The sequence below is a fragment of the Temnothorax nylanderi genome, unplaced genomic scaffold (genome assembly GCF_030848795.1).
Source record: "Temnothorax nylanderi isolate EJ_2023f unplaced genomic scaffold, tnyl_v1.0 TNYL_tig0124_pilon, whole genome shotgun sequence".
Classification (NCBI taxonomy): Eukaryota; Metazoa; Arthropoda; class Insecta; order Hymenoptera; family Formicidae; genus Temnothorax; species Temnothorax nylanderi.
This window is the reverse complement of record NW_027249186.1, coordinates 142833-166339: the sequence shown is the minus strand read 5'-3', so window position 1 is coordinate 166339 and position 23507 is coordinate 142833. Positions and strand designations below refer to the sequence as shown.

Genomic DNA, 23507 nt, shown 5'->3' with positions numbered 1-23507 from the left:
TTATGTTAGTCAAAATACGAAGAAAATATTAACATTACAATGTTAGTGCTAATAAATAGCACGCTTATCAAAAATTTAAAAATAAAAAGTTTCGAAACGTTACTGAATAAATGTAATTGGTGAGAAGAACGGAGTTTTCTAAATCAGAGTATGGAATTACACAATTGTTAAAATGTGCCATAATGTTTATATACATTGATAAATGCTTTTTTAAGTCAAAGCATGCTGTTTCAAACAAAATTAGACGAAAAAGAATTTTAGAATCCTGTTGCATATAATGCTAGCGAACGAGAAAGAGGTTCGACGCTGAATGTTGTTAGACGCCGCTCGGAAAGGTAGAAGCTCCGAAATGCGATTAACGATGGATGAATCTCGAGAAATACATTTATTTCAACATTGTTATTATGTGTCCTTTAATACGAAGCATGCTCTTTCGGTTAAAATGAGACGATAAAGAGTTTCAGAATGCTTTTGCATAATGCTAGCCAACGAGAAAGAAGTAGCGTCGAATGCCGTTGCTCGGCGTTCGATGAGCGGAGTCGAAGGCTTCAGGATGAGACTGTCGTTGGCATCCTGAGTCAGGATCCCTGACCTTGCGCTTTCCAGCTCCGCAGCGAGCGTCTTTTTACAGGTAACGGCGGGCAGGTGACATTCTCGCCCCATTTCTAAAACTTTCGCGTTGACCTCTAATTAAAGCAGAATTGTTATTCTGAAATTTAGCTTAAAGAATCTATCTTAACGCTGCGTAATCTTGCGTCAACTGGTTGCTTCTGACCGACGAGGATAACGAATTGGACATCAGAACATCCCCGGATAGAGAGTCGGAGTCGGACCGGCGGGATAACGGCGACAAACGGGACAGGAATATCGTGCAGCCTTTTGTTTAGCGAGGTGAACAGCTTCTACGCGTATCAGGAACCGGACGAGGACGTCGCGACGTACTGGAGAATCAAATTGCACATCAATCGTTCGCATAGATTGTTTTCCATTATCGTCGGACTGGACGTGCTGGTCTTCTGCTTCGTGCACAGTATGTATCTTTGTAACATCGATTTTTTATTTATTTATTCTTTCCTCTTACAATTTTACAGAGATTTATAAATTTCGCTTCTCTGGTACGCGTGACGCGTACGACGCGTACGACAGTAACAAAGATAAACTCATGACCCAAAGATTTGTTTTTAAATTTACAATCGCAGAGGAGAACGCGTGTCTTCGTGCGGTCGCGTTGCTGCAGTTTCTCGGCGGATGCTACTGGATCGTGCCGCCCATTTGGGAAATCATACGAGCACGGAGGCTGAGAGAGGACTAACAAAAATCATTACAAAAACAATGCGCTGCGATCCGTCGCAGAAATATTTACAAGGCGTTATAATATCGATGATGAAAACTGGCGATGATTGATTCCAAATGGTAAGAAAGGTTCCTACGAAGTAATCTTAAGAATAGGTACGTATGCTCCGTGTAATGCGAACTGTATAACCAGAAATACGTGATTATTTAATCCTTCACGCCATACGTCGATTCGTGAATAATTACATAACAGACCTTAGATTGTCGAGAATGTAAGGCAACATCGCACGCAACAAAGTACCGGACTTTACCTTCCTTAAGGGTCGGCAGGAGACACGGTGAAGACCTCTGTCGGGTTGGCTTAGCTGCGACTCGCTGCGAGTTCGTATTTTATTTATTATAAATTTTTAAGAGCAAAAATGCAAAATCGGGCTCTTTACCTCCCTGCATTATTATATAAAGAGTATATAAAAAAAAATTCACGAATCTATGTAACTTATTTTATGAGAAATATGGATATTACGAATTACGGATTTTAAAAAATTCACGAATCTATGTAACTTATTTTATGAGAAATATGGATATTACGAATTACGGATTCGTAATATCCAGATTTCTCATAAAATAAGTTACATAGATTCGTGAATTTTTTTTTATATACTCTTTATATAATATTTTTGCTCTTAAAAATTTATAATAAATAAAATAGGAGTTAAAGTGCAGTTTAACGTGCACTTAGTGCATAAAGTGCACCTGAGTGTACCTGAGTTTGCCTGGGTCTCCTGCCGACCCTTTAAGTTATAACTTGATGGAGGAGCAGTAGAACAAGTGTTTTACATTATACGATTGTCTACGTATGACCACAATAAAATGTCGTGAACCTTTATTAAAATATCTTTCTTAATCGTTGACATGTCAACAATGCACATCACGGTATTATCACACTGATCACTATTTTACTTTACAGACAAATTTGTTCTATTACTTGTATTTATCCTGCAAATGTTTTTATCTGCTTAGAATACACACGATCGTATTTCTCAATCTAAATATCAGTTATACGTTACCGGTATAGACTAATATGCTCTTCATTTAGATTTATCAAAATAGATAGAATTATATCACAAGATGATTGCAAGATAAACGGAATGAACGACATACCCCATGACATTTTGCACGCTATTTTTCCTTGAAAAAGGAAACGTAAAAAAATGGGTATTTAAAATTTACATGCACGTCTTCTGAATATATCTAACTGACAATCAATTATCGTGTTACAACTAGGTAGAGTATAAATGGTGAAAATTAAGCCTGCCTACTTTTCTCTCGCATACGTGAGAATACGCCACGTTCATAGTAATCGCCTAATTTTTACATAATATTTTAATGCAATATGTTACCTAATTTATTGCATTTATTGCATTCGTTCACTGTATATAAGATCGCATCATTTATTTAATGTACTAAATTATAAATTGAAAATCAACAATTAGTAGAATTCTTTTAAATGTCTTTATAACATTGCAATATTGATATAACCGTTCGACGAATAAAAAAATGTAGATATATAAACGATCTTCCACAATACAAGATCTTTGTGTATTGACAAACTCTATTCACATGATTTGATTTATCACCTGTTTATCATTGCCAGCTTCTTAAACTATTTATGCCCGTTTTGGCAACATATGCACGTATATCAAATAGATATATAATAATTTAATTAAAACTATACTTAAAAAGAATATGTTTATATATACAGAAACGTTCATTTTCTCATTGCAATGATCCGTGGCGAATGAGAAAATGAGAGAGATCGATAGTATCTCAAGTAAAATCTAAATATTAAAGAAGAGCATGCCAGAAAATATTTTTTGTTTTACATTTTTCTTGTCTCACATACGAAATAATATTTTCGTAATACTGCCGTACTTTGCCAAATATAGACACGAGAAGTGCGCAAATAGATTTTACATATAAAACATACAACATAATTTTTACGAAATTAGAGTTTCATAATTATCCGTAATTATGTTGTGAAGACTTACTCAAGAAATTTGCTTAAATGGTAAAAGTAATACCACAGACTTGCTCCTTACAGAAAGCGGACAGAGTCTTCCGACCGAACGTAAATAAAGTTCATTCTACTTCAAATCTGGGCAGTTAGAAACGAGGAACGCTGTGTAGATTTTTTAGGTTTCACCTAATTCCGGATCCTTGTCTATCGCTTTGCTAGGTCCCGGACTGTCGTGTGATTTAGGCAGGAAGCCATTGGCTGTCCGACTCGATTGTGGCTTTATATTCCAACTAACCGGCCGCGGCTGATTCAACTCGTCATATTCCGACTCGTTGTTCTGCTTGATCTCATCGTAGACGTGCTCGACTTTCTTGCCGTCCATCTCGTCGATGCTGTGATACACGTTTAAGTTTGGATTTCCCATATCGGCGTCCCTGTTCTTCAGGTCGTATTGCAATCCGTACGCTCCTAAGTTGTAACATATAAATTGATGTAGTAGTCCTGCAAAATTTTCTTTATTTTGTCGTTAATAAACATGCCATACCTTTACAATCGTCTTCGTCGTCGGTACAGCTATTTAGGCCGAATTTAGCTTTCTCGGTGTTTATGTTCTTGTGGAAATTATTCCGGAACTGGAAGTTGTTCAGCAATGTAGTAGTGCCATCGTCGAACTTCGAGGAACCTTGATATGCATACACCGGATTGTCGAATTGATTTCGTTCTACGGCAAAAGTAATATTTTAGATTTCACTGCTCGAAGATTAAGCTCTTCGATGATTGTCTCCGATAAATAAACTTTCGATCGGGAATAGGAAATGCTTAATTCACCTGGCGGAGATACAGGCTCAGCCGTGTATTGCACTTGAGCTATCTCGCTCTTGAGATCAGCCACTCTGCGCCGATGGTACATCCATGCAGCCAACAAAACACCTATTATAACAAAAGTCGCAAATACGACTCCAACAATGTGCCCATATCCTCCGTCGTCCTTCTCTTGGATATTGCGGGAGAACAGTTGTTCGTCGCAATTCTCACCTAAGAGTAATTTCTCAGTCACTTTAAGAAACTTCAATTTTTGCAGGATTATCTACTTCTTTAAGGGTGTACTTTACGTACCTGTATATCCATGCCTGCAAATACAACCCTCGGCTGGATGGCACGTGAAGAAGTCATTTTTACATTCGCAAGGCTCCATACAATGATCACCGTAGTATCCCTCGGGACAAACTGAAATCGGCAAGCGTTGCATTTAAATATAATTTATCAATATATAGCATCGTTTGGTACATCATTCTTTACTGGTCGTAACAGTCTACGGCTTTTATTGAAACCTACTTTCGTTACATCTGGTCCCGGTCCATCCTGGCGAACATCGACAATGGCCATCGTTGGATCTGCATTTACCGCCGTTCTGACACTTGCAATGTTGTGTACAATTAACGCCGTACGTACCCTCCGCGCAGGGTGTTTGACAGTACTCACCTTGCCAGCCAGGTCGGCATTGGCATACACCTGATTAGAAAATACACCTCGGTAATACAAGAATTTCAAGTAGTCGTATTCAGAAGATTGTATATCTCAGGAAGATTTTTCGCCAGCTTTCAACTTGCCTGTTACGTGATGACATTCCCCGCCGTTTTTACAGTGACAGTGATTCGCGCAGTTTAGCCCGTAACGATTGGGCGGACACGGATGTTCGCAGGTGAGACCCAGGTATCCCGGACGGCAAACGTACTGGCCGGTAACGTGATTGCAAGTCATATTTTCTAAGGGAAAAAACGACAATACTGAAGAATTTTACCACAATAACGTAGAGGAATTTTTATAGCAAAATTTTATCGTTTATTTTAATTTTTCAGTGTACGAAACGTCCTTTGTAATTATTATCCTTTTCACAATGTTCGCATTAATTGAATATATGTAAGACAGATAAACCAATGATTAATAAAATCACTCAATGAAGCGCCCGACAAATAAAAGCTATTGGTAATACAGAGCGAAATGGAGTGTCAGCGTCAGCGTTTGCGTAAGCAGCTGTCAAACTATTTCTTAACTTAGAATTCTGTTAGCTATACCGCAAATTACATAAAAGAAAACCCACATCCAAGCATGTGCTATCTATTATCTGCGGATGTTACAATGTGTAAGCGGGAGAATTGATCTTACAATTTAATCCAATTTCTTCTCTTTTATTCCTTTCAGGTTGTAATATATTGAAGTGTATATATGTCGCGACGGATGGGCGAACTTACGTAAAGATATGTTCCCTGAGAGAGACTGACCGAGCATTCCGATTTATGCATCGGAACAATAGAAGATTATTGAGATATATGACAATTGTAAGAATAATATTACAATCAGGATTAAGATATTAAACATAACGCAATATGCTACAAGATTTGATAATACATTTATCTTATGTTGCCTACGAAACACCATTAATAGGTTCAAAAAACATGCGAATTAAATGTGTTACACTCAAACGATGTCATGCATTTAAATCTTGGATATTGCATCCTCTTTACCGTTTACTTTCGCCGGGCACTTCTCTCTGCATCCCAGCCCGTACCATCCTTCCTTGCAGGGTTGCGAGCAATCAGGGCCCTCCCAACCCCTGGCGCAGACGCAACTTCCTGTCGTGGGATCACACGAACTATTGTTCATGCATTCGCAATGCGAGTGACAATCCTCGCCGTAAAGACCCTCCGGGCACTTTGTTTCGCATCGTATTCCTGTTTTGACGTTAAAGCAAACCCGTCTCGAGAAACGACTCTTTGTCAACTACCATTAAGAGCAGCTTTTTCTACCCTATTACTTCTTTTTACTCTTTATATCTCTATTGTTAAACTCGTAATATGTATGACACAGCTACGTTTATAAATAATCTTCACAATCGTTTTTAACTATAATTTTTCTTTTCAAGAATGACGTAAGATGTTGATTATCTCGACGTGCAAAGTTTTTGATTGGTGACCGGACGTGGTAAAAAATTCAACAAACCTCGCCATTCTGGCTTGCAGTTGCAATGCCCGGTAGCGGAGTCACAGTCCACGGTATTCTCCTCGACACAGTCGCAACTCTGATTGCATCCGTTTCCAAAGAAGCCCTTTTTACAACGATCCTGACACAGTGTGCCGGTGAAACCAGCCGCACACGTGCACGTGCCTGCGTGTGTTTAGATAAAATAACGCGTGTTCTGGGTGCAAGTGCTAAGAGAGCAGTTAAAGATAGGAATTCGCGTATTTCTTTGTACATGTTCTTTTTTAATGATATCGATGTAAAATTTTACTGGTCCCATCGCGAAGACTCAAACCGGAAGAGTCACTACTCAAATACCTTACCATTTTGCGGGTTGCAGGCCGCACTGTTAAAGCAGCTGCATTTGCCTTCGCAATCCTTGCCATAGGACTTGTCGTCGCACGGACGGTCGCAAAAGACACCGACCCATCCTGGTAAAATGTCAGAGATACGTATATTCTGTGTCGTACTTACCGATGTCGAATGTCTTTTCTCCATCGGAAATACATAGCAAGACTTTAATCAATAATTCTACTACGTAACTAGTAATCCCACTAACAAAGTAAAGTATGGTAAGTTCTACAGACAAGCAATGAAAATGAGTATGAAAAATATTAAATGAAGCTGTCTGATACCATGCAAAAATGTTATGCAGAGTAATTTTGAAATAATATTGACAAGACTCCAAGAGACAATATAATTAAGAACGACCAAACATTTAAACCTAAAAGTTTCATACTATTGCTAACATTGACTATTTCTTCTGTGATTTAATTCTTTTCCGTAACTATAAATGCATCTAAAATCCTCTAAATGAGTTTATAATTACAAGCCATCGAATATGATCATCCGAGTTGCGTAAAACCGCGCTTACCAGCCGTACAGTTGCAGCGTCCGTTCTCAGGCGAGCAGCTGGCTCCATTCTTACAGGCGCACTTCTGCGCGCAGTCCTCCCCAAACGTGTTCGCGGGGCACAACTCGCCGCAATCCTTTCCACGATATCCGGCCGCGCAAATGCAAGTGCCATCGATGGGCGAACATTGCGCGTTGTTTTTGCAGTTACAACGATGCTCACAACCCTTCCCGAACGTGTAGAAGGGACACGGCCTGGCGCAGGTTTCGCCGTCCCATCCCATTTTGCAGGAACATTGTCCGGTCGACGGATGACATAGCTCCGTATTGGTTTTCTCGCATTCGCAAACCTGCGAATTAAGTTTAACTTACAGTTAGTGAGAGACATCGTGTAAGTTTTTAAGAGTGCACGGAGAGAATTTTCTCTTAAAATTTACCCTGAAATCATGGTAGTTATGGGACAACATGTACCACCAAGAATTTTATGCGAGCTATTCTGATTAATATCCACCATAATAAAAAATATTAATATCTATTACATTAAAATATAAAATATGTTTGATTAATTTTATTAAAATATATCTAGGAAATTTCAATAATTTTAAAAAATGTGCCAATCTGCTTGGTAATTTTTATCACGTTGTTTGTAAAATGTCTTTTGTATATTTTAAAAATTCCTTGGTTGCCAAGTTGTCCCAAGTTTGTAGTGAATTTAAGGGTAAAATATAAGAAAAAATTCTCTCCGTGTGGCTTTCCAAGAAGTCGCAACTCACCTTTGCACAATTGAGACCGTACAAGCCGTCCTCGCAGGCTCGTTGATTGCACGTTTTACCAATCCAACCTGGACCGCATGCACAGGTACCGTTACTAGGATCGCACGTAGCATCATTTTCACAGGTGCAATTGTTTGTACAATTCAATCCAAACGTGCCCTCGGGACAGATCTTCAGACACTGTTGATGAAAAAATATGTTATAAATTATTTTGATTTAAAAAATGCATTAATATAATTAGTCAGAATAATCAGCGTTGACGTACTTTATCGCCATAGAAGCCCGGTTTGCATTGACACTCGCCCGTAACGTGATTGCAGCCGGCTTCGTTATAGCAGTCGCAGGTCCGACTACAGTTCTTACCCCAAAAACCCTCCGGACACCGATTCGCACAGACTGAACCCTGTGACAAATATTGCATTTGTAAATGTAGAATTGACGTGTGCGTCGCGAGATACACTTCGTATTCGATTACGCAAAATCTCGCCTACCGTCCAGCCGGATGTGCAGTAGCATTCGCCAGTCTGGGGGTTGCAGGATCCACCGTTCTGACAACGGCACTCCGACTTGCATTCGTCACCGTGTTTTCCCATCGGACACAAGTCGTCGCATCTGTGCAACACGACAGCAGTCATCATAATGATTATCGACGATCGACACAAGTCTTATTAACTATATATGATTATTATTTTTTAAGGACAAAACCCTTCTAGAGAAACCTTTTTGATAAATGAATGAGTGAAGATATGTATAGACAGATCTGTATAGAATGTAGACAGATGTGGACAGATATTTCTGAGCGGTAATGTAAACAAGATTCTTCAATAAATATTTGCGGTGGTCTACAACGAAATTTGCAACTCACAGTGGTCCGGTGTAACCGGGAGCGCAATGACATTCGCCGGAGATATGATGGCAGCTTCCACCGTTTCTGCAACGGCACTCCTCGACGCAATCTTGCCCGTAGCGGTTGGAAGAACACTTTTGATCGCAGTACACGCCGGTCCAGCCTCTGGTACACATGCACTTGCCGTCGAATGGATCGCACGTGGCACCGTTCTGGCACTTGCAATCCATCTCGCAATCTCTGCCCCATTTACCCAACGGGCACCCTGTTCATATGAGAGTTAAAAATAATCTCGTATACACGCCGCTTAAATGAACTTTTTATCCTCGTCGGCGTCGGCGCAAGAAGTCACCGTGTATTTCTTTCATCAATTTTTAAAAATAATTCTTGGACGTAGATATTCCAGGAAAACCCAACGTGACTTTTTAAACGCAATAAAAATGTATCTACGTTAAACGTGACTCGCGGTTACGTATTCTTAATTCCTAAACGCAGTCTCATTATTGCCAAATTACATACAACATCTTTAGTAATACTTTCGTTATTTCATATGTTCGTTATCTTTGTACGTGTTATTCTGACACGTTGTTATTCATGTCGGGCTGTTGCGTTGCAAATGAAGCGTACGCGCATATGAAAGAGTACTCGAGTCAGCAGGTATTGCTGGAATGCGTGTCCCGCCGTTATCGTTAGTAGAAAAATGATCGCTGCACTCACTGAAGTCGCATAACGGGCCGCCGTATCCCGATTCGCATTTGCAGATGTCGGGCGCGATGCAAGTACCGTGGCGACAATCCTCGGAGCAGACTGGAATGCAACGGTCGCCGTTCGTGGTCTCCGTGTAGCCTTTGCAGCATTCTTCCACGGGCCTTTGTTTCGTCAATTCCTGCAAGAAAAACGCGCAGTTACGAATCCGTAATTCGTGCCGTTCCACCGATAACCGTTTCTCCGCAGCTTTCTTTTCCGAGCTTGCTGTCGCTCCGCGATAGCGAACGGGAAACAAAAATCTAGATCAAACCTCTCCGTAAAATTAGAAAGTACTTTGTAAATTAGATAACGAACCTGTTCCTTGTAGACTGTCCTGTAGACGACTTTGTATTTGGAACATCTCGGTGGGAAGCTCAAGCACCACGTGTTCTCCCGTATGGTGTACGGTTTCTGCTCGGACACTTTCACCGTTATCGTATATCTAAAATAACATATAACATACGTTATTTGATAACCGAACAGGTGTTGCAAATTCGTGACAAATTATTAAAAGTTCGATTCCCGAATTCCTGAATACTTACGTATCCTGCCGGGTGCATATGTTCGGTCCCTCGAGGGCTTCCCCCGTCGAGATTATCGCGGCGACGGCCGCGATCAGCCACCACACTGCAGACCCCATTCCGGCTGATCCAGACAAGTTTGAACTTCGTGAGCGAAACATCGCTATCGTCGTCCCATCGCGTTAGCCTCGCGATTAATCTCTATATAACGTGCACGGCACGCCGCGGATCGCAGCCGTTCTCTCAGCGCCCGAAAAGCAGGACGGTCCGCCCGTCTACGGATCTGAAAGTAAAATGTGTCGTGTTGACGCGTGCTAGCGTGTGTGTCGCAACGCGATTTACCTCGCGAATTACGTACGACTGCAAAGTGTTTGCACGAATATACGTATTACACGCGATTACTCGCACTAGTAGTCGCTATGCGGAGTTGCAGTATAGAAACGCTGCGCATTTTACTGGACCTTACAACGCGACTTTTAGTTTTAATCGCTCCAGAGGAAACTTATTGCATCGTGTATACATTGTACATGCTCGACTTTACACTCTGCACCGTCCGTAATGAATCACAGCGAGTCACTTGCCGCACGGCGTCACCTTGCCGATCTTGATTCGATGCTAAATAAGCTCGCGCGTCGAGTCGAGTTTCCGTTGGACGCGTTATCGGGTTCTATGCTGTGTTACTTAATTTAATGCGTTGATCGCTATGTGGTGGCGATCAGTGCTATCTAATTTTTCAAACGAAAGATAAACGCCATCCAATATACAATTTTAAATAATATTAGTAGTTAGATAATAATGTAAAGTGCGCTATTTATAATGTACAATTTAGCAAGAATTGCATAAAATTTAAAACATAAGCTTCTTCATGAATAATGTCAGCATGTGTATTTCTTTTAGATTTTTTCACCGGTTAATTTTTAAGAACGTTTATAACAAAGTTCAGGATTTTTTTATGTCACGGTAAAAGCTTTATCGCGTAATTATCTATGTGTATTTTAGACAGGAAAACACTTAAAGCCAACGTATGTACTTGAGATATGATGATAAAAAGAAGTTTATCTACTTTGTGCTGAGTTTTCGTTGTCCTGTTTAAGTAAATTTCTATATATTACATGCACATTTTAATATAGATTTATTACTGCGATTCTGCCACGGTGCAAGAAAACTATGTGGTTATATTTTTTTTATCTTTGGCGGTATCTTAACATTTTTAGTAGCCATTTTCGTTGTTAATTAATGTAGCATCAAGTCTGTATAGCCTATTAGAGAACTCCTATTAAAAAATCTTAAACTGCATTATAATATAAATGTTCTCAAAAACTAACCGGTGAAAAAAATCTAAAAAAATACACATTATTTAGACAGGAGCGCTTATGTTTTAAATTTTATGCAATTGTTAACATTTCTGATTCTCCTTACAAAGCTTCTTAAGCAACATTTTATCATCATAATAACGAAAATTCTACAAAGACATACAAAGTTCGTCAAGCAGGCAACGTGATAATAAAGATTCCATCGTTCGAATAAGACACAGCGTTAAGTATCGATTTGCGCGTTCCACCGATCTGATATCGCGTGAAAAATGCCTGCCGCATAATCATCGCTCATGCTTCCCCGGCTCGCAGCGCGATATCGCAACGGGGAAATTTTCTATCGAGAGCAGTGCAAATGGGATGTAATTTCGTCGAACGAGGACGCGTGTCGATATCGCCGCGGATTTCGCTCGGAATATCGACCATCAGCGGTTTTCGTCGATGAGCATTCGACGGTTCCACGAACCGCCCGCGCCGTTTCACCCGGCGAAATTTCAATCGCGTGCCTACGACCGGAAATTGTGCCTCGCGATCGAGTAAAGTACATGAATCAGACGCTGCGCACGTGTCGAACATACGGTTCGCCTCACGTTTTTGTCATGACGTGACTCGCGCGCGCGTATGATTCACATTGCGAATCGGGCGGCTCGCTGAACGGCGACCGGAAGTGCCGTAACGTTAGACCGATTAGAGCGATGCTCCAAGAAGAATCTAATCGTTCGACCGCAAACCGCGCGTCCACGTGAAAATAACTCGCGTTATTAGCGCACATAGTGTTTCGCCATTCCCTCTCCCCTCTCTCATTTCCATTCCTTTTCGTTTATACACTGTTAAATATTAAAGGATGAAATTTAAACCAATACCTTGAGTTATAAGTTATAAAATAACACTTTGTTACTTTTAACTACCATGTGTGTCTAAATTTATTATTTCATTTCGGTTTTTCTCTTATCATTAGATTGTAATTATTTTATTTCTATTTTTTTTGTGATTTTTAGTTTGTTTTTGACGTTCTGAAGAAGCCCAAGTATGGCTCGAAACGTAAACAACTTATTGTAACTTATTGTAAATTTTTAATAAACCATTTGTTTTAACCATTTATTTTTTAACACCTTTATTATTGCTCAAAAATTGATCATCTTTTACTTTTATATTAGCTATTGCTTTCATCGAGCATAAGATAATTCCTTTTAACTATCGTATTATTTTAACTTCATTGGTTTAGTTAAATTAATGACGTGTTTTTTTTTGTAAATAACAATGACGACCTATAAGAATGGTTAAAAATGATTCAAATTGAGTATAATTTAACACTATGAATTTAACATCAGTGTATACGGAATAAAGCCAGGCAGATTTTAATTCAGCGTATCATCACGTCTCGCGATAATTAACGTACGCTTTCAAATTTTCACTCTGATAATTATTCCGGGATAATTATTCCGCCCGGATTATGCATTCGCGGTGACTTTTTTCTAGAGCGCGTTACGCGCCCGGGAAGTCGATTTTTCTCAGAGACACGCTAAAAGACACGGTTCGCTCCTGCGAATCCCTCGCGAGTCGCCGTGATAATTATCGTCGAGCAAACGTGCGCGAGTAACTTTCGTGTCGCCGAGTTAGCAGTTACGGCATTCTCGTAAGCGAGACCGGCGCGCGGCGGCCGCGGCGACAGAGGTGAACGTAACGCGATTGTTCGGAGCCAGACGAGACGTACGCACACGCGGGAACGGAGGCGACCGTGTGCGTGCATTCACATACGCACGTATGTATGTGAATTCGCGAAACCCGTCTAATGGGGCGAGTCGCGTAACAGCGGACGACGGCTGTTAGACGCGAGCGATCGCACGAGTCTAAAATAACGGTGCACGATATGATGAAACGCGATTCTCGCGCCGATGCGTACATACTTTTATTTATATTCTCCTTATTTATTTGTCCGGCGCCTTTTTCTCCGAGGAGGGAAACTCTTCACGAACGACGGCTCGCACATGCAAATCTTCGTCGACGAGTTGCAAGAATTTCGTGTAATTCGCTTTCTTGCAAAATTCCTGGAGAATCCACAAAAAAACCGGGATATTATGGAATTAATAAAAATTACACAATCTTACTAGTGATTTTGCAAAATCTTAGATTCTGTCAGTGAAATTGTAAGTTGACATTTTTATTAATTTATATTTATAAATATATTATAAAAATACTTAAAAAGTGTGCAAGTAGAAACTTGCACATTGCTTCCTCATATGAGGAAGCTTGAATTTTATTCAATGTATAATTATTAGTATTTATTTGTTTTGGCTTCCTCATAAAGGAAGCTTTGTGATTAGATCCATTTTTATACACAATCAAAGGTCTATAATTTTTTTATATGTGAAATATGTGTGACAAATTTTTAAATATCGGACTATTTATAGTTTTATTATATTCTTAGCAACTTTATACCCCTATTTTATATATAATTATTTAAAATTTTATTGATTAGACCCAGCTTTATAAAGTTTCTATGTATGTACAAATTCTCCGAAATTTCAAATGTGTTTAACACGAAAACTGATGAATCAAATTTTAAAGAATTATATATGAAATAGGGGTAGAAAAGACTGAAGAATATAATAAAATTAGAAATAGTCCAATATTTCAAAATTTACAAAAGTTAGAGCAACCACGGGTATTTCTAAAAAAATTCAAAATTTTTACATCAAGCATTTTTATTCATTCAACAATATCCCGGTTTTTTTGTGGATTCCCTATAGAAATTTTGCAACAAAAAAAAAAGAAGAAATGAATTACACGAAATTCCTGCGTGTATCCCCATATGTGAAAAGAAGAAACGTTTGCAGAGAGAACCTCTCGCGATAAAAGAGACTTGTTTGTACCCTCGAACATTCCGCCGACCGGGGGCGTCGACGGGATTAAGTACGCTCGAGACCTCGTCCTGCCATTTTCGTGCGACCGAATTCTACCGTGTGCTCGTTCCGGCCGAAGGGGGAGCGACCCCTTCGGCTTCGCGCGACCCCGAAGGGGGAGAATTAATCCGTTTACGTAGGAAAAGAGTTCACGGACTTTGTGGCGAGTGTGCGGGCGCGAGTCACAGGATGTGGGGCGAGTTCGCGATAAAAACGCCGCATCGAACTCTCTCCGTCCGCGGGATGTGCATCATCCTCCGAGCCGGGATCTCGGGACCGCGCAAACAAAGGATGCGGGACCAAAACTATCGGCCTGAAAGGATGCGACGGCTATCGAGCGACCATCGCGCGAGGAAAACAACGTGATTTTGCGTAAAAAGATATGACCAGGAAGAGAACGCGCAATATAGAACGATTCTTGATTTACTCGCAGAATTAATTCGCTCCCGCTAACAATTTCGGAGAAAGTGTAAATCACTTCTGCATCCAATTCTGCGAGAAGCGTTGAATTTCAAACGTGTCTCTCTCAGCGACCGCCCAACATTTTCCATCATCTCAGACTCGATTATCTAGATAACTTCCTGCTGAGTCGAGACCTGCCTCGACTAGCTTACGCTGTTAAATAACCAAATTTAAACTAATACCTTGAGTTAGATAACATTATGTCATTTTTAAATATCATGTGTGTCGTAATTTATTATTTCAACTCCACTGGTTTAATTAAATTAACGACATATTGAGTAGGAACAGTGGCGACTTATAAAAATAGTTAAAAATGACTCAAATTGCATATAACTTGACACTACGAATTTAACGGTGTACCCGGCCGGAAGTGGACGGTTCGGCGTCGTTTGGCAATTTGAATGTCTCAGATCGAATAATATTGACAATCGGCCGATGAACCGCGGAGGGATCAGTTTCTCCTTGTGTTATCTAATCGTGCATTCTAGCGTTTGTACAACTGATAATACCATCGTTATATCTTATTTGGCGCGATTGTATGATTGGTGCACGAACGCTCGGCGTATCAATGAGCACCGTTCGCACGGTGCAATTAACGCTATACGCGGTCGCTTGGCAAGGATCTTTGTGTCATACGTATAAATACACAGAGAAAAATATTCTACCGCCAAGGAAAGCAATTACTTATTTTATTTTATTTGTTTCAAGCAATAGTTTTCTTCAACAAAGATATTTTAATCATATAGTTTTAACTTTTAAAATATACTTGGCACAAGTCTGAGAAAATCTCATCATTTTATGCTCAAAAGAATTTATTCTTCTTTCAAGAATATTACATATTTAAGTATATGCTTCTCTTCCGTAGACTGTATATAGTAAGTAAACCGAATTCTTGTATTAATTAAATATTCTTGTTTGAAGTACTAGACTTGCTAAGATCCATGAATATGTTTTGAGTAAATGTGATGCTTGTGATGACTTTATGGTAGATTTGCGGATATATATCAAATGCTTAGAACAAGTAATATTTACTTGCAGGTATAGTATGTACTTTTCTGTGCGTACAGCGAGATGTTTGAGGGAACAATCGCGGAATCGCGCGCGCTCGCGTCTCAAGCGTGGAGTTAATGAGGATGCGCGACGTCAAACGATAGAGACCGTGTCGCTGGCGCGCCCGATATGGCTGGCAGATTAGATAAATCTACGCACACAGACTTGAATCGTCATTGCCGTTTGCCGTTGCATCCACTCGTTGCACACGTTATCGCGCAAACAGAAATAACAGAAATAATCTAGACAGATTTAAGGAGCGACGAATCGTCGCGGATCCGGATGCGTTTCGCTGAAATGAATCCAGGTCGAAGGGGGAGACGGGGGATCGAGTCACGTAAGATGGACACGCTTGTCGCGGGGCAGCCGGTTCACACTCGAGAAACAATTTGACTGCGGCGCGACTTTCTAACATTACGATAATAACGCGAAAATACGAGAGTTACGTAACGTACTCGTCGCGTTGCGATCCTAACGTGGGAGAAACGTAAGCGGAAGAACGAAGAACCGCCGAAGTGCGTGAGTTCTCCGTTTCCGGAGTTATTTGGGCACGCGCCAGAAGATGCTCACACAATTTCTCGCTAATTACAAGTGCGCTAATAATTAACGAAAGTTTTCTTTCCGAGAACATAAAGCGCTTTGTTTGATAACATGATAATGTGATACATATGTAACCGGAGATTTCTTCTTACGTTATGTTTAACAATCGTATATACGCGTGTATATTCGTTTTATCAACGCCGTCATGTTACGCCTTATTAATCATGCGAGCGTGAAATAAAACTCGATACCGAGAGCATCCTACGGATATTGATAGCAAGGAATTTTTTATCGCGTCGAGTTGCGACCGAAGCATCGCAAATACAATTAAATGTATATGTTTAGTTTTAATTTTAATATTGCAAACAAAAAAAAAATATTCACCACAGTATTTTTAATTGTTTACATTGTTCTCTGTCTCGTTTAATTGCTACACGGAGAGAATTTTTTGTTATATTTTACCCTTAAATTCACTACAAACTTGGGACAACTTGGCAACCAAGGAATTTTTAAAATACACAAAAGACATTTTACAAACAACGTGATAAAAATTACCAAGCAGATTGATAAATTTTGAAAAATTATATTGAAATTTTCTAGATATATTTTAGTAAAATTAATCAAACATATTTTATATTTTAATGTAATAGATATTAATATTTTTTATTATGGTAGATATTAATCAGAATAGCTCGCATAAAATTCTTGGTGGTACATGTTGTCCCACAACTACCATGATTTCAGGGTAAATTTTAAGAGAAAATTCTCTCCGTGTATGGATTTAAATTAATAGATAACTAAGTAAAAAATCATCGTTAATTTTTCTATTAAACTAACGTTATCCGATATAATTAGCAAAGCTATATGAATAATCGGTCAAAACGAGCAACAATAAAATGTAAAAATTAAAAATCCAGTTTATTCGTAAAACATTAATTAATTAATTCCGAATGTTTCGACTGTAGCTAAGTCTTCAGCGGTAAAAATGTTTCTAACTTGAGAGAATCATCGTTTCTGAAAATGCCAGCGTCGACGAGGAATAAACGCGCAAGTTTTTGCCATGTCCGAGTTGCGATTTCGTATTATTCCGACGAAGGGGGGCTTCTCTCTCTGGCTGTGCGTTGCAACCCTTCGCGGTTGAATAAACCTCGCGACTCTTCCTTATGTAATAATAATGGAGTATTGCAACAGTGAAAGTCACGCACAAAACGTAACGCCGGTCAAACAGGTGCGGGTTTTGTATCTCGAAATACGAAGAAAAAGAGTCACATGTGACGTACACGCGTCCCTGTGCCCCGAGGCACAGCCCTTGGCGCGAGGAAGGATAAATTATCCAAAGACCTACTTTCCGAAAGACCTGCTTCTACGTACAGAGCGCTGATAATGATAAAGGCAACAGGGAATGCACGGCTAACATGCGTGTCATGTTTGTGACAGACTAATCGGGAACGCAAATAGATGCACGAAATCGTACATCGATGATTGATTATGGATGACCCGATTCATCGAGGCATCAGTCGCGTCGCATAATTCGCGCCGGCTTAGAAACACGATCGTGAAATCGTGACATCAACTATTCAAACCTAAATGCTTAAGCAGCAATTTCCAACGTTTATCTCGACTAGTTACCGTATCGGAGGTAAACGCATTATTTGCATGAAAGTTCGTCGCGGCTGGCTCGGATTGTCATTAGGGAAGAAGAGGCTCGTAATTCTGTTTTCGCAATTATCGATTGGTTCAACCCTTTACACTTGTAGCGGCGAACCCCTCTCCGTCTAGAAGAGTCGAGCGTTTCAATACACGTTTCGATTTAATTCAGTCGATGCCTGAAAAACATCATTCGAAGAAACAAAGTTACAGCGTACCGTGACAAAGCGCGCATAAAACAGCGGCGAGTCTTACGTCAAGAAGAAGAAGAATAAAACGAGTTCGAATTACGCTGACACACTGTTAAATTCGTGATGTCAAATTATCCTCTATTTGAGTCATTTCAAATTCTTGCATTGTTAAATATTAAAAGATAAAATTTAAATCAATACTTATAGTTTACTATTTACTATTTTAACAGAAAGCAGTATTGTTTAAACTCCATTGCATTGACTTAGTTTAATACAATGTTAAATTCTGTTAAAGGCACTTAATTATATTCAATTGGAGTCATTTTTAAGCATTCCTACAGACCGCCACCGTTCCTATTCAATATGTCATTATAATTTAACTAAAACAATGGAGTTCAAATAATACTGTTTTGTGTTAAAATAGTAAATTTCTCGACACACGTGTGGTAGTTAAAAATAACAAGATGGTACTTAACTCAAGGTACTGGTTCAAATTTCATTCTTTATTATTTAATAGTGCACAATGGATGGAAGTTCCTCGAATTACGCGCGGTGGTCCGAACTTTGGAAGAGAAACTCTAGACATTGAACGTGATCCTCAATTAGACAAATAGGTACTCAGCACCAAGCGTGCCGGGTGGACAAAGAGAGGGGGACACGTGAGCACAAGATGGTCTCGATATACAAGACGGTCTGAGTGGATTACGCGGAGTGCGTTCCGCGAAATCGAGACTTCGCGCGACGTCGGCGATACACAGAACGGCAATTGGTGGTTTTACGTGAAAATGGCCTTGACGCCTTGACGGGAGGAGAGTCGGCGCGCGGCTTGTCGTACCGCGTTGTCATTCCCGGAAAATCCAGTCACCGTGTGTGACACGCGTAGGCACCTAATTAAGATGGGACTTGGCCATCTTCCGAGCGACAACGACGCCCGACTTTCGACGACAGCCGACACGTAAAAATCACGGTTGTGCGCATGCGCGCGACATCCGACTACGTCTTCCGACTGATTGTAGACGGGGCTTTACTCGCGTTGTTACGTGCCGTGCCCGGTGCGTTTAAACCGTTTTCGCATCACCGTGCCGATCGAGGATCGCCGGAAGTCCCGTTCGCGCGGCGGAAATTCAGGCCGCGTGCGAGACGTCGCGTCGTCGATTGCGCGAATTCAGATGACGTTCCCCGCCGCGTGAATTTCCCATCGGGGGCAAGGATCGCCATTACTATTCTAATTAAACGTCGAAGCGCGACGTTTCCGGGTTCCAGCGAGTCGATGAATCATCGGCGCGGTGAATCGCGATCGCGAATCGAATTCCTATCGAGCGGCGCGAGGAAAAGCGAGGAAAAGCGATCTCTTTTTTCTTTCTTTCGTAGCCGAGAGCGCGAAGCGACGCGCTGAGTATATATATCCTTTCCGATCTAACAATGAGCGGTATCGCGACCTCAAAAATAAACATTCGTATCGCGTTCGGCGTCATTCACGTTCGCCGTACTCGCTGGGATCGGAGGGACCCCGCCCCTCCTTCGATTCTCGCCTCGCTCGCCTGCATTCATCCGGCCGCGCGGTTTGTAACCGCACGGCATACATGCGGGTAGAATAACTCCGTTCTCTCTGTCCCCGCGCACGCAGCCTCCATTCGTCCCCCTCGCGCTCTCACGGCCTTCGTCATTCTCTTTCCCTCTCGCCCTCCCCCTCCGTCCGTTCCCTCTTTCCCTCGACAATATGACGTAGCGTCACTTTGCGGCCGAGCGCGGCTCTTTCACGACTCCGTGTGTTCCGTTTCTCTCCGCGCGATTCACGCACTGTCGGCGGAGGAGGCCGAGATAGGCCAAGTCGAGTAAATGGGACGCGCGACGCGCCGTTGGGACGCTTTGTCTCCGACTTCGTCATTGTCCCGTCGCACTCTACCTTCGCGTACAATTATTATTCGCGCACGGGAACGCGTGGGACGCGCGATTTTAATTCACGAGGCAAACAAAAGCGCTGGTCGGAAGTCTATCGAGTAAATGAATCATCGTTTTGGATGCTGCAGCAGCGCGAGCGTTGTGGTCGCGGTCAGGATAAACATAGGGCGTTAGAGCGTATAGATAACGAAAAATAATATTCATGACTCACATACAGGCTGGCGCGCGTAACCGGAAGGAGATGATCAACGGCCAATTCGCTGACGGCCTATCTTATCATCGCTCTTCAAACGCTCGAGGAACGCTCGAGCTTTTAAAGAAGAAAAAAATGTACAGAGAAGCTCTCTGTGCGTTAGCCGAAGACGTTAGCCAAATTAGAGATCGCTGGGTAACGAGGAAGGAATGTGCGCTCGTCACATCCTGTGTTTTATCGCGGGAGCCTTCATTAGCTTAATTCGCGCTCGTTTTACGCGGAAATCGCGATTCTTTCTTGTACCGGAAAAAAAAAACAGAAACACCTGCGGCGCACATCGCTATTGTTGTTGTGACGGCTGGTCTTATCGAGGTGACAGAATATCGCTCGCGATAACGTCGCGTGTCGGCGATAACATGTTATTCGATATTCTATTGAATCTTTCTTGTATTAAATTCGCGAATCGGCGCAACGGGGGGCGAAACCGACGCGGACGGGGAGGTTCTCTCGCTTCTCGGAGGAAGGATTTCAGCGTCTACAAACCGCGAAGATAAAAATAGAAGTGATTACTGGCGCGGGACCAAAAATAGCTCTCGCGACGACTCGAGAGGCTCGTCTCGCGCCAAACAATCTGTCGCAACGCGTTGACAACACGGCGTTGTCCGTGCGGCGCGGAAGGCCGGCAAGGTCTGCAGAGTCTACACTCCAATACGCTCAGGTAAGAGCCGAGCGTATTTGTACGGACGGCCGAGGTAACGGACCTTCGAGAAGGAGCGAGAGAAAAACCGGTTGGAGCCGGAGCGCTCGACCGAATTTTTATATACGCCGTCGACGAGAGAGCTCGGCGTAAAAGCGAGCCTCTCCGCGTCGCGCGGGATAATCGCGGTTTGCGTGCATACCGCGGGGCCCCGGCCCCAAGGACTCCGCTCCGCGGCACTCCGCGGCACTCCGCGGCACTCCGCGGCAGGCACGATCGCGCACCGCGGCGCGGCGTGCAAAGCCGCTGCTCCATTCATAAGCGTCCCTTGACGAATAGGAACCTCGTACTCGTGGCGTCGAACGAGATCGGACGATCCGTGACGTAGAGAAAGCCTCGGCATTCCAGAGGCACGTAGGGACGGGCCAACAATAATCGATGTGACGGAACGTGACTACCCCGGGGAGTTTTGGGAAATGGAGATAAACCTATCTCACTGTTAAATTTGTGCAGGGTCAAATTATACTCAGCTTGAGTCATTTTTAACCATTCCTATAGATCGCCACTACTTAAAAAAAATATATATGTCGTTAATTTAACTAAACCAATGGAGTTGAAGTAATGAGCAACAAAATGTTATCATAACACAAAGTATTGGTTTAAATTTCATCCTTTAATATTTAACGGTGTTGTGGAAAAAGCTATTGCAGTTGCAAAGAAAGCACGCGAAACTATAGCAATTACCGTAACATTTACTATAGTATCGTGTACTTTTTTCGCAAATACAGTAGCTTCTTCCGCAACACGGTTAAATGTTAAAGGATAAAATTTCAGCCAATACCTTGAGCTAAAATATTTTGTTATTTTTAACTACCATGTGGGTGTCGAAATTTATTATTTAGTATTTTTCCGTAAGGGAAGCGCGGTCGAGACGCGTCTCTCTCTCGGATTCTGGATCGCCTCCGCGGGCGCGCTTGTTTGTGTCGATCGTCGTCGGTGAAAGCCACGATTTAAGCGAGTCAAAGTGCTGCAACGTAATCGCGCTGTCCAGGCTGTTTACGACAACGTGGTTGAATTTAAGCTGAAATTCTCTCTCCGGCGCGCCAATTTCGCGTATACGGCGACTCTTGTTACACTTTCCTCGTCACGTTCTAACGCGGTCGAGCGGGCAAAAACTGGGCCGCGCCAGCTGGATGAAGCTCTATTACACGGTCCGGCGAACGGATATCGCGGAACTCCAAACTCCGGTACCCCGTCGCTTCCTCGTCATCATCCCGCGCATCTCGCGCGGATAATTGAATCCGAAAAGACGAGGGAAGGAGAGACTGAAGAGAGTCGCGGCGCGGTATCGTCACGCTCATCTACGTCTCTTATCTCGCCTCAGAGTCGGAGTTGGCGAGCTCGATCGTGTTCGGACGTGTTTTGTCCGGTAGAAAAATTTTTTTGAAAGTATTGCGACTGTTACCGTCCGCATTGTCTAACTATCAGTACCTATCGGTGCCTTTCGAGGCCTAAAACCTTTGTAATTTACGCCGCTTGCGGCTTACACGACGAGTGGATCGCCCTGGCCTTTATTCAGAGCAGTTTGCTTGACGGCCAAATTATAAGAAGATCTACGCGCCTCTCGGTCTATCGGCGACCCACGATCGCCGATAGTCCGAGCTACGTCTTGCGCAACGCGTCTATGTTTTTACTTCATTTTCAACGCGTAGCGTTCCCTCGCTCCGCGAGACACGCCTTCCGATGTTCCGAGAGATCCGTAGGGTAAATAAGATAAATGGTATCTAAGTAACTTGATCGACGGCATCGACGCCTGGCCGTCGCGTCGGCGCGCGATCGCTACGTCGATCTCCCCGTGGTGCTCCAGCGAGTTCTGGAACCTGGAGCCAATCACTTCTGCTCAATCACGGCACCGCGTATGCGTGCGGCAGAGACCAGCAGAGACGTAGATCCATCCGCGTGACGACGGTACGCACGCCGTCCTGTTTTTGTTCCGCCTCCGCCGCCGGCCAGAAATTGCGCGCACAGAGAATTCGCGTGCCGGTCGTATCCGGAGCACGCGAGATTAAATGTCGAGATTCTACTCACTTTTTCATTCTCCGCGACGCCGACGCGAGCTGCGTGCGGGGCCCCAGCGAGGCGCAGGAGGAACGCAGTGGAACGCAGGGCCTTCACGCGCAAAAACGGAGCGTGTTATGTGAGGAGGACGCGTGCCCGACACTACGGTGCCCCTCGTTCAACTGAAGCGGATCGGATCCCCGCACACGGCACAAGGCATCCGGCCGGTCGCCAGTCGCCAGCCGTTAGCGCGCCCCACTCGGTCACCCCGCTCTTTTCCGTAAAACGAATCTACGGCTACCTACGTGCCGGGCGAACGAGAGGACGCTTGCGTCCGTCCGTTCCTCGAAAAGCAGCGCGAATCCCGCAAACGCGTCCGATAAAAGTGTTAAAAATAGTTTTAACCCGAGAACGGGCGCCTAGTCTTTTTTGCATAAACGGTCACCCCTGGGTCTACTTTTACACTCCGATTAAAAGTCATTG

The 23507-nt window shown here is 42.5% G+C and overlaps 1 protein-coding gene across 2 annotated transcripts; it reads right to left on the bottom strand.

Moving 5' to 3' along the window:
• Positions 1–1035: 1035 nt before the first annotated feature.
• On the bottom strand, positions 1036–23253 carry LOC139776657 (uncharacterized). 2 transcript variants are annotated; one of them, XM_071713487.1, is made up of 18 exons: positions 23055–23252; positions 10090–10351; positions 9863–9989; positions 9518–9686; positions 8819–9065; positions 8445–8565; positions 8219–8356; positions 7954–8133; positions 7203–7530; positions 6652–6759; positions 6311–6475; positions 5836–6042; positions 4921–5076; positions 4646–4822; positions 4427–4537; positions 4139–4345; positions 3855–4031; positions 1036–3778 (listed from the first exon to the last, which is right to left on the bottom strand). In XM_071713487.1, the coding sequence occupies exons 2-18, from the start codon at positions 10227–10229 to the stop codon at positions 3486–3488; spliced, it is 3051 nt and encodes a 1016-aa protein (XP_071569588.1). In that variant the 5' UTR covers positions 10230–10351; positions 23055–23252; the 3' UTR covers positions 1036–3485. The 2 variants fall into 2 exon arrangements, with proteins under 2 accessions (XP_071569588.1, XP_071569589.1); XM_071713488.1 differs by lacking the exons at positions 5836–6042; positions 6311–6475; positions 6652–6759 and having other exon boundaries at positions 23055–23253.
• Between the last annotated feature and the right edge of the window lie 254 nt (positions 23254–23507).